A 12,669-nucleotide genomic window follows, 5' to 3' on the forward strand; every position below is an offset into this window, starting at 1 on the left:
AATCTGTCACTAGCAAGCAAGCCCTGTTGTCTTAAGAGTTAATGGTAGCAACAATTGTCATAGAGAATGTTCCACATGGTCATCTGGGTTACACTGTACTGGCAGGCCGACTGTCTGGAACTAACACAGCAATGGCCTTCCACAGTGTTAACTACATTTTCCTTTAAGTCTGGTGTCTGCATATTTTGGGTACGTCCTTCATGATTTCCTGCTTCCTGAAGCAACCCTGTCTTAGATAGTGAAACACTGTTGGAAACATTGAATGCTGTGATTGTTATTGGTGGGGATAGGTCTCCTGATACAACCCTGCTAGCCGTCGCCATTCGCCTTTCTGTAAGGAAACATGTTTGCAAGCTCTCAATACGAATATCGAATGATTGTGTACAATGCTGTATCACATCCACTACAAGGTGAGTGGACAAGAGAAGTGAATCGGAGACATTACCAATTACTATGGCAGGAGAGGATCCTATGGCATGATGTAGGAAACCATGCATACAGTAACTGTGGCTGGATGGTACAGTACATATTAGACCACAATCTATGAAACAATGTATGATTTAATAAATGGTCTCTGGCATGGAAATCATGCATTTCTGGACATAAGATCTTTTCCCTTTTATATCCTCTCATCAATCAATTCCTGGAGTTTGTAAATGGTGGAAAAAGACACCCTATATAGTGTTGTTATTTTCAGATTATTAATTCAATACTCACTGCTTGTATTATGTGAGCTATTGTGTAAAATACAAGCCTGAAAGCAGGGCTGAGAAGTACTTAGTTTATAAATGTGATTGTGTTGGTGGGAAAGGGGCTGAATTGGTAAATGTGTCACTTTGTTGCTGTCTACTGTTGAAAGCATGTTGTAAAGCTGTGTAATTAAGTTGCTGTCACTTGGTGAATTAATGATTTATCAGACAGGTACTGCAGGTCTCTCACTATTAACTGTGTGTTGGTGACTCCTAGCAAACAGCTCCAGGTGGTGTTGGCTTTGGTCAAACAGCTTGAGGCTGTTGCCAATGGGCATCACTATGGAAGACTAGACATCTACTATGTCCCACACGTCCACCCAATTGGTCCACTACTGTGGCCCTCCTCTGAACTGCCTGCACTGGAGGTGACCCATCACCTACAGTCAAGTGGTAGGTAACTCCAGCAAAAGAATTTCTGAGGGGCTGAACAGAGTTCCACCACAGATAGCACGACAAACAAGTTCTGGGTGCTGTTTGTGGCTGACAAAATCCCTGAGCCAGATGAAGGCACTCTTTTCCAGAGCAAGCCACTCAGCCCACAAGGTCTGGGCATTCACAGAGAGGGGGTTTACTGGTAGTTGGGAGTTCCAACATTAGGGGATATGGCTGCGGAAGAGGGGAAGGAATCCATTGTGCACTGTGCACATATAAGGAGGAATTTTGGAAGGCATTATCCTAGATGGGGAATGGGTGTGTCCAAATATCATGAAAAACAAAGGGTGCTGCCAAGTGCAGGTAGTGGCTCATGTTTTAACTAAAAAGATGTGTTGCATTGGATTGGAAGAGATTCTCTATGGTTTTGAGTGGCTAGCTGAAGTAGTAAAGACCAAGATGAAGGCAGAGATTGCCATCTGTAGCATTGTATACATAACTGACTGTGGTCCTTGGGTACAGAGACCAGTGGATGGCTTGAATCAGGGGTCCAGATGGTTCTGCATCCATGTAGGCTGAAGATTCCTTGACTTGCACCATAGGGTGGCAGTATTTTTAGGTTCCTGTGGTCAGAGCTCCACTACACACAGGAAGTGGCTACACAGGTAGTGGGACCTGTGTGATGGGAACTGGGCAGTATTTTTAGGTTCCTGTGGAAGGAACATGTTCTTGCAAACTGCTAGTGAGTAAGTTCAGATAACCAGCATATGGAACAGACTGTAGAACGATATATTGCCACCAACATATATCTCACAAGGTTTATATGGAGCCATATAGACAGTCAATTCTCCATCATTCCAGTTGCAAGTGGGACACAATGTTAATGATCATTGGTGGCATAAGGTATCCTCCATCATGCACTATATGTTGGCTGAAGAAATATATATCTAGTTGTAGATAAATGTGAAGACTTGAGGGCTCTACCAAATAGTGACTAAAAGCATCATCTATTGGCTAGCAGGATTCAAGCTAGATTGGCTTGTAACCCTCTCAAAACTAACTCAAGGGGTCTGCTCCTCGGATTACTCAAAAGGAAATCCCTTTTGACATGAGTTGGCATCGGCTTGCTCAGGAGTCACCACACATGGTGAAACCAGTTAGGTTTCTGTTAATAACTTGCCTAACAACATGATTTTACGTAGTTGGCAAGAGGGGATATCTTCATTGCTTGAAGAGCAGCAAATTTATACTTCCAAAAGAAAAGAATATTAATGAACAAAATTAATTTTCCTACACCACTTATTTTGTTGAGTGGTACTTAAGTAAATAAATAAGTGAAATCAAAGTGAAGTAGAAATTAGAAAATAAACGAAAAACTTGGTATAGTTTAGAGATTTACATACTGGCAAACAGCGGGCAGATCAGAAGAGACAATGACCGTGAAGTCAGCAAGTTCAGAAGCCATCGCCCTCCCCACATAAGCAGACGCTGTCGATTCAGCTGTCAGGGCATCGCCCGACCGGCTCAGGTGTTTCTCAGTTGTCACATGTGAGCAAAGGCCCCCGCCTATATTCCAAGAGTCGATGACCGACGTTAAGAAGATTCTTCGAGAAGCTTTTCAACATGACCGAAGAGGCAATGACCGTGAAGTCGTTCACCTCCAGTGAAGTGAAGTGAATTAATACGTGAGACGCAGTGGACCCGACAAAGAGTAGCAGTAGTTTTTAGTCAGTTTCGGTGCTGAAAACTGTCATGCAAGAAGAGACTACATCGTACACAGACGCACCAAGTCCGCCGCTGCAATAGAATAGCAAGCAGCAGCCTCGGCGCCAGAAAACAGGGGTTAAAAGGTATTTGAAGTCTGATTTTTAGGTACCCAGGTGACTCGTGACGACGCGAAGGAGACGGTCTCACATCAGCAGGCACCTGTGAGCTGGGATGAAGATCTGACAGCCGAAGACTGGCAAGCGGGAGTCCGTTTTTCGAGTCCGGGACACTGGCGTTCCCCCGCCGCGCCGCTCCGCTGGCCGACGCACAACATACGCGGCCGCTTAGAGAAAAACACTGGGACGCCACATCCAAGGTATTACCCTCTGATGCACGACTTCGCTCTCAATAATCAAACGGGCCACCTCGCGTTGCGCATCTCCAGTCAACTAGGCAGGACGGTGACACGAGATACACACTGCCACGCCTAATCAGACGCCGCCGCTGCCGCTCTCCGAGCCAGAACATCCAGTAAGCAAAGAGTTGTATAAAACTTTCACTAAAAGTTATGTAAAAATGCTGTTTCAGTCTACCTCATACCCGAGCCAAGGAAGAACCCAACCTGCCCACATGTTGTTAAGAGAGAAAAATTAATTTCTTTATTATTTTCGCCTTGACATAATGCTTTAGAATCGAAGGACCTCTGCAGTAATGCTCATCCTGACAACTGACTAGCATCAAAAGAAAAAACCCTCAATACGAGGTGTGAATGACAGTCACTAAATGTCCACAGTTAATATTGTTTAATGTGTGAAAGCATAGAGGTTTGCGTAGCAGTCTTAATATTTCTTTATTCAGAAGTGTATTTTCTCTCATAATTTTAAGAGTTTGTTGTAAATATGTCAGCATCTTTTTCATTCAGTGTAGTAAGATTGTGTAACTAATAGTTTGTAAAATGATGACACGAAATCGTACAAAGTCAGAGTCAGCACCACAAGAGGTTTCCACTGAGGAAGCTTTTCAGAGCTAGTTAATCAAATAGTACAGCTTAAAAATGATAGTAATACAACATTTAAACAGTTGAGTGAGGTTAGGCAAACCAGTTCAATCCCTCCCACCCTAGATTCCTCAGCAGCAGCCTTAGTAACTCCTGGAACCTGGATCGGCTGTTATGGATACCTCGGACGTCCCTTCCTCCCCGCCGCTAGCGGTTGATACGCCCAGTTCCTCTTCCCACTGCCGCCCACCTTGGCACCGTCTGGGGCGTTTCCACCCGTACGCGCAAGTTTCACGGAGGAGGGATCTGGTACCGCACGCCACGGAATTTGAATCCGCAGCAGACATCATGGACGTTGAAGACCCATAGCGGTCTCTGCACCATCGCGCCTTGAGCTGTGGTGGCGCGCGCCTCCTGGCCCGCTTTTAGTGTGTGAGCGCCACAGTGCAACACGTGGTCCCAGTGGCCAATAGCGGTGCCCCCGATAGCGTACTTAAACGCCGGCCACTCGCTCAGCCAGTCAGTCTAATCTCGCTTATGTCGGTTTACACCTCGCTTTGCACTAGACTGCTTACTTCCTGTTTCCTTGTGACTCTGTTGTTCGGTCTTCTTGTATTCGTTCCGTCCTACGTTGGTCATGTCCGTCCTCTTCAGTTGTGTTGTTGTTCTTGCACCACTCCACGGGTCCCACCGCGCCTTCCATTCTTGTTACCCCGCGACCGTCCTGGTCGCAGTTAAAACAGGATCCAGATTGCTTGGGTTGTTAAGCAACCACTAAAATCAGACATTTTATGTTCTATTGCATGTCGTGCCCCAGGGTGATTACTTTGCTCTTTGGTCACTGTTTGGTGGTAGCCATTCATTCTGCTGGGCAGCTGGCTGGTAGTCATATCAATCAATATAAAAAGCTGTGCAATGACTGCAACAGAGGCAGTAAATGACATGACTGCTATCACAGGTAGCCAGCCTCTGATGGGATTGGACAAGCCTGACAGGACGGCAATAGGAAGTGCTGTGTGGGTGGATTGGGCAGGTCTTGCACCTAGGTCTTCCACAGGGATCATATCCCTGTGGTAAGGGGCTGAAATTGGCAGTAGCATGGACTAAGATGCTGTAGAGTTTGAGAGGGTGACAGAACACCACTTTAGGGGGAGTGAGAAACATCTTGGTTAGAATGTCCCTCATTTCAGGGTGGAATGAGAGTTAATCAAACCCTGGCGAAGAATGTGGTTCTGTTGTTCAAGTCCATGGTGATATTGGGTGACGAAGGTGGCACACCTTTGTTGAGCACTGGGGTTGTGGAAGGGTTGACTTGTGTGGGATATGGCATGGGAAATCTGTTTGCAGACAGAGTCTGGGAGATAGTGCCTGTCTGTGAAGGTCTCTGCACGACCTTAGTATACTAGCAAGGGAGTAGCTGTCACTTCAGATATGGTGTAATGTTGGGATTTTTTGGTGTGGAAGGATTGGCAGCTGTTGAAATGCAGGTACTGATGCTGGTTGATGGGTTTAATGTTGACAGATGTGTGGATGGAGCCACCAGGGAGTAGGGGGTCAGCATCTAGGAAGGTAGCATGCTGGGTCGAGGAGTACCAGGTGAAGCAGATTGGACAGAAGGTGTTGAGGTTGTTAAAGAATAAGGATAGGATGTCTTGGTCCTGAGTCCAGATCATGAAGACGATGTCTGTGAACCTGAACCAAACCAAGTGTTTACAGTTTTCAGAGGGTAGAAAGTTTCCTCTTGATGGCCCATAAACAGGGAGGGTGCCATGCAGGTGCTCATGGCTGTGCCGCAGATTTGTTGGTATACTTTCTCCTCAGAGTAGTAGTAGTAGTAGTAGTGTTGTATTTTAGGATAAATTAATAAGGTCTATGAGAAATGAGGTGGGTTGGAAGACTGCAGGACAGTGGGAGAGGTAGTGTTCAATAGTGGCATCAAGAGTGATGAGTACAGATCTAGGAGGCAAAAGAACGTGGATGACGCAGAGTTGCTGAGGAAAGTGGGTGGTATCTTTTACATGGGAGGCTAAATTTCAGACAAGGTTGGAGGTGTTGGTGAAATGAGGGCTGAAATTCTTTCAGGGGGAACACAAAACCAGCTACTATGGAGCAGCCAACAGTCGTGGACACTCCATTGTAGCATTTTATTGCGCTCCAACTGAAAAGGGTTTTGTAGCCTGTATTCTAGCCTCTCGTGGCAATGACAGCAGCCACTTCCTTCACCAACTCATCCACTACCTCATTACTCATAATTTTTACTAATTTTATCCTAACACACAACCACGACTACTCTGTTTGGAAGGTACACAAATGTATCTGTACCAAAGCTGTGGGCACCCAGCATGGCACCCTCTTATTCCAACCTGTTTATGGACTATCTAGAGGAAAATTTCCTAACCTATTATATCCCCCAAACCCCTAGTCTGGTTCAAGTTTATTGACAACATCTTTATGATCTGGGCTCAGAGGCAAGACACCCTCTCCTCTCATTCCTTCATAACTTCAGCACCTACTCTCCCAACAACTTCACCTGGTCCTCTGTATCCAGCATGCCGCCTTCCTAGACACTGACCCCCTTCTCTCTGATAACTCATTCCACACACATGTTCACATTAAACCCACCACCCACAACCAGTACCCGCTTTTCAATAACTGCAGAACTTTCCACACCAAAAAATCCATCCCTTGATGTGTGGCTACCAAGGGACAGCATATCTGTAGTGACAATAACTTCCTCACCCAGTATGCCAAGGTTTGCAAAGATCTTCACAGGTAAACACTATCCCACAGAACAAATCTCAGAGAGCTGAAAGGAGTACCTAAAGATTTAGTATCTAATAAGCTGAGAAAGGGCGAACTGTCTTTTCCGTGTAAAGATAATGTACTAGCAATGAAATGGAAGGGTAAGATGGATGTGTATATATTGTCTACAAGGCATCAGGCCACATTTGGTATGCATACTAAGAAAAATGGGTCTGGTAATGAAACCACTTCAGGTACTGGATTACAATCTGAATAAAATTGGAGTGGATATCGGATACCAGTGCCTGCAGTACAATCCATTCCATTCCATTCCATTCCAGAACAGAACAGTGAAATGGTGGCGAAAATTATGTTTCCATCTGCTGCTGAGGGGAGTATCAAATGATTTTTGGCTATACAATGCAGTGCACAACAAGAAACAAACAATAACAGAATTCATAACAATGATTGCAGCTCAGCTTGTTGAAGATGATACGCTTTAAGTCATACAAAGGAATGAAGGAACTGTAGGTCAACTGACAAAGAGACATTTTTTGCAGCACATACCTCCAACTACAAAGAAATATGCTGCTCGTGTGTGTCACGTGTGCAGTGCCAGGAGTAAGAAAGAGAATGGCAAAGCTTCTCACAAAGAGACATGGTACAAATATGAACAGTGTGGTGTTTCACTCTGCCTGGAACCTTGCTTCAAAATTTTCCACACTAAAAAACAATATGATTCTGTGTGAAATTTGTATGCAATTATTGTAGACTGACAGAAAGATGTTATGTAGTGCCATAATATTAGTTAAAAATAAATGACAATTGCATTCTCTTATCCATATGACTTTTCTAAACTGTTTAAAACACATATGTGATTTCTATAACTGTACCTTAGAGCTGTGCATTCCAAAGTAGTTTCTTTTGCACAGCATTAAAGATGAAAAGTGCAGCTTCAAAATGGTGCCAAATTTGCCACAATCCAAAAAAAATATCTGATGCAGTGATTATCTAAATATTGAAAAAATTGCCTGCTTTCTAGGGATAGATACATAAAGTAGGCCTGGTACTGAGGGTGTTAATGTCTAAAACAACTTGTCGGCATTCAGGTGACATTATAAAACTTAGCTATTTCAACAGACATTTTTAAGGAAAAAACATCAAGATTGCATTTGTCTGTGCAACAGTCATTTTACACAGCACAACTCAGCTAAGAAATATGCCATATATTAACAGAGCTCTTTAGAGGTGTTTGGATATATTGCACTGTTTTGTAAATTAGTGTAACACAGTTCACATTTAGGGAAAACAGAACTAACATGTAGCTATTCCTGTGTATGAAGCAATCAGCATTACACCATCTGTATGACAGCAGCTCTCCATTATATTCCAGCAACCTAAACTAAAAGAGACATAGTTTATCTACAACCTGTTACTGTCACTGGAATTGACATGGTGGTCACTTGACCAAAACTGGTTTATTATAAATAAATAAATACATATCATGACAGCTCATAGTTGTTTTGTAACACTGTTCTTCAATTCTGGAGCCCATTAGCAAACTTAAAAAAATCCGGTTCTGAATCGTATTACATCACTATACAATTTCTCTATCAAAATTTTCTATTGCTTTGAAATATTCATTGGAAAAGTTAACTTAGTTATTTACTTACACAGTGACTAGCAACTGGGCATTTCACCGCCTTTAAAAAAACATCCCTTTTTTTTTTTAAAGAAAGGAAAATCACATGTATCAGTGCACACAACAGCATTATACTTGACGTTTTCATGGTGTCACATTCAGTTATTGTCAGTTCGTGTATCACTTCCCTAAACTTTAATGAAATGTTACTAAGTAAATAACTCTGGGGTAACACAAAGTTATTATTAAATTATGATGATATCCTAAGTTAAAGTAAATAAACGTGATCTATGACTTACCGCATCATCTGTTATGCTCAATGGATCATACTCATCAAGACAATCATTCTCAAATGCTGAGCCCTGCACAATTTGAAGACCATTAATAGAAAAATTGAAAAAAAAAGAATAAATTAAGTATACAGAATTGAATACTGTGGCTCTAAACAAAACACTAGCCTAACATTCTCATTATTATACATTGGAAATTAAGTACGTTGCATAAACAATAGCATAAGATGGATCTCCACTAAATGTAGGTGGGGAAGTTAAATTTGGATTGCACTGCCAAAAGCACATGCTGAGATAATCTAACAATGTATTCTGTACTAAATAATGTTAGTCCCATAAATTAGCTACATAATTTAAATAATGTAACATCACCCACTTGATAATCCACACCTAACTATTTTTTGTACATTATAGAGAATTTGTGGTCAGTGCTATATTTGCAGCATAAAAAGAATTTAATGTACTTATGATACTGGTAATTACCCACTATTTTTTGTCAAGACCACACTGTGGAATGTTACATATATATGACTGTAACATTTGAACAGAACATCAGACTGCATCACATAAAGAAAAACTGTACAGATAGGTTGGCGGGATATAAAAATGTTTTCCCTCAAAGATTAGATTAGATTAAATTTTCATTCCACAGACCCAAAAAATGAGATGATTCTCACGGGCATGGAACATGTTGAAGTATAACATGAAACACTTGAATGTAATATGTACAACCCAGATCATTTGTCAGGAGATTGTTGAAATACGTAAATACACTCCTGGAAATTGAAATAAGAACACCGTGAATTCATTGTCACAGGAAGGGGAAACTTTATTGACACATTCCTGGGGTCAGATACATCACATGATCACACTGACAGAACCACAGGCACATAGACACAGGCAACAGAGCATGCACAATGTCGGCACTAGTACAGTGTATATCCACCTTTCGAAGCAATGCAGGCTGCTATTCTCCCATGGAGACGATTGTAGAGATGCTGGATGTAGTCCTGTGGAACGGCTTGCCATGCCATTTCCACCTGGCACCTCAGTTGGACCAGCGTTCGTGCTGGACGTGCAGACCGCGTGAGACGATGCTTCATCCAGTCCCAAACATGCTCAATGGGGGACAGATCCGGAGATCTTGCTGGCCAGGGTAGTTGACTTACACCTTCTAGAGCACGTTGGGTGGCACGGGATACATGCGGACGTGCATTATCCTGTTGGAACAGCAAGTTCCCTTGCCGGTCTAGGAATGGTAGAACGATGGGTTCGATGACGGTTTGGATGTACCGTGCACTATTCAGTGTCCCCTCGACGATCACCAGTGGTGTACGGCCAGTGTAGGAGATCACTCCCCACACCATGATACCGGGTGTTGGCCCTGTGTGCCTCGGTCGTATGCAGTCCTGATTGTGGCGCTCACCTGCACGGCGCCAAACACGCATACGACCATCATTGGCACCAAGGCAGAAGCGACTGTCATCGCTGAAGACGACACGTCTCCATTCGTCCCTCCATTCACGCCTGTCACGACACCACTGGAGGCGGGCTGCACGATGTTGGGGCGTGAGCGGAAGACGGCCTAACGGTGTGCGGGACCGTAGCCCAGCTTCATGGAGACGGTTGCGAATGGTCCTCGCCGATACCCCAGGAGCAACAGTGTCCCTAATTTGCTGGGAAGTGGCGGTGCAGTCCCCTACGGCACTGCGTAGGATCCTACGATCTTGGCGTGCATCCGTGCGTCGCTGCGGTCCGGTCCCAGGTCAACGGGCACGTGCACCTTCCGCCGACCACTGGAGACAACATCGATGTACTGTGGAGACCTCACGCCCCACGTGTTGAGCAATTCGGCTGTACGTCCACCCGGCCTCCTGCATGCCCACTATACGCCCTCGCTCAAAGTCCGTCAACTGCACATACGGTTCACGTCCACGCTGTCGCGGCATGCTACCGGTGTTAAAGACTGCGATGGAGCTCCGTATGCCACGGCAAACTGGCTGACACTGACGGCGGCGGTGCACAAATGCTGCGCAGCTAGCGCCATTCGACGGCCAACACCGCGGTTCCTGGTGTGTCCGCTGTGCCGTGCGTGTGATCATTGCTTGTACAGCCCTCTCGCAGTGTCCGGAGCAAGTATGGTGGGTCTGACACACCGGTGTCAATGTGTTCTTTTTTCCATTTCCAGGAGTGTACAATGTGGTAAAGTGGAACAGCTGATATTTACAGAATTAACATGCTGTCACAATGAAACACTGTTATGCAGTATCAATACATTTACCTAATCTTGACTGTGGTTACAAAGTGCTGTCAAAACTGAAATCTAACAGACATTTTTACTAAAGCTGGCTGAACAGTCTCTGTTAAGATATTCATTGATAGAGTAAAAGGAGTTGCCTATCAAAAATTCTTTCAACCTCTGTTTAAACTGTGCTTTATCTGAAAGCAAGTTTTTATTGGTTGCTGGCAATTTGTTGAAAATGTGTGTTCCTGAATATTGGATCCCTTTTTGGCCCAAGGCAAGTGATTCTAGGTCTCTATGTGGATTGTTCTTATTTATAGTAGCAACAAAAAGACTGTCACAAATATGGCTTTCGGTCAGTAAGGCCTTTGTCAAAACTAGATGTCAAACACACACATACACACTCGTGCAAATGCAACTAACACACACTTGACTGCAGTCTGAGGCAACTGAGGCCATAGTGCAAGCAGCAGCACCTGTGCAAGATGGAAGTGGTGACTGGATGGGAATAATGAGGTGGGTGCAGGGAGGGGGAGGGATAGTAGGGTAGCGAGGACGGACAGTGAAGTGCTGTTGGGGAGCATGCAGGGACAAGGTGCAAAGAGGGTAGGGCAGCTACACTATGTGATCAAAAGTATCCGAACACCCCAAAAACACACTTTTTCATATTAGATGCATTTTGCTGCCACCTACCGCCAGGTACTCCATATCAGCGACCTCACAAGTCATTTGACATCGTGAGAGAGCAGAATGGGGTACTCCACAGAACTCACAGACTTCGAATGTCGTCAGGTGATTGGTTGTCACTTGTGTCATACATCTGTATGAGAGATTTCCACACTCCTAAGCATCCCTAGGTCCACGGTTTCTGATGTGATAGTGAAGTGGAAACATGAAGGGACACGTATGGCACAAATGCCGACAGGTCAACCTCGTCTGTTGACTGACAGAGACCGCCAACAGTTGAAGAGTGTCATAATGTGTAATAGGCAGACATCTATCCAAACCATCACACAGGAATTCTAATCTGCATCAGGAACCACTGCAAGTACTATGACAGTTAGGCGGGAAGTGAGAAAACTTTGATTTCATGGTTGAACGGCTGCTCATAAGCCACACATAATGCCAGTAAATCCCAAACGATGTCTCACTTGGTAAAGAGCATAAATATTGGATGATTGAAAAGCAGAAAATGGATGTGGCAATCCAATGGCAGGGTGTGGGTATGGCGACTACCTGGTGAACGTCATCTGCCAGTGGGTGTATAGCCAACAGTAAAATTCAGAGGCAGTGGTGTTATGGTGTGGTCATGTTTTTCTCGGGGGGGTGGGGGGGGGGGGCCTTGCACCCCTGTTGTTTTGCATGCCACCATTACAGCACAACCTACATTGATGTTTTAAACACCTTCTTGCTTCCAACTGTTGAAGAGCCATTTGAGGATGGCAACTGATGTTTCAACACGATTGAGCACCTGTGCATAATACACGACCTGTGGCGGAGTGGTTACATAACAATAACATTCCTGCAGAGTCCTGGCCTGCATCCTATAAAACACCTTTAGGATGTTTTGGAACACCGACTTCGTGCCAGGCTTCACCGACCAATGTCGATAGCTCTCATCAGTGCAGCACTCCATGAATAATGAGCTGCCATTCTCCAAGAAACCTTCCAGCACCTGATTGAACATATGCCTGCGAGAGTGGAAGCTGTCATCAAGGTTAAGGTTGGGCCAACACCATATTAAATTCCAGCATTACTGATTTAGGGCACCAGTCCAGACACTTTTGATCACATAGTGTATGTGCAGTTGGGAGGTTAGATGAAGTGCAGTGGAGAAGTGGGAAGGGGGAGAACATCAGAATAGGAGAGAAGAAAAAAATCTGGATGCGATGGAAGAATGAGGTCTGTGTAGTGCTGGATGGGAA

The 12,669-nt window shown here is 44.3% G+C and overlaps 1 protein-coding gene across 2 annotated transcripts in view; it reads right to left on the bottom strand.

Annotated features, from left to right (window-relative positions):
- Positions 1-12,669, bottom strand: part of LOC126426819 (zinc finger protein 70-like) — a 72,199-nt gene that overhangs the window by 33,277 nt on the left and 26,253 nt on the right. For both annotated transcript variants that reach the window (XM_050088839.1, XM_050088840.1), the window contains exon 6: positions 8,512-8,574. In XM_050088839.1, the coding sequence (XP_049944796.1) occupies positions 8,512-8,574 (63 nt within the window). The remainder of the gene's footprint in view (positions 1-8,511; positions 8,575-12,669) is intronic.

Source organism: Schistocerca serialis, chromosome 11, assembly GCF_023864345.2.
Source record: "Schistocerca serialis cubense isolate TAMUIC-IGC-003099 chromosome 11, iqSchSeri2.2, whole genome shotgun sequence".
NCBI classification, from domain to species: domain Eukaryota; kingdom Metazoa; phylum Arthropoda; class Insecta; order Orthoptera; family Acrididae; genus Schistocerca; species Schistocerca serialis.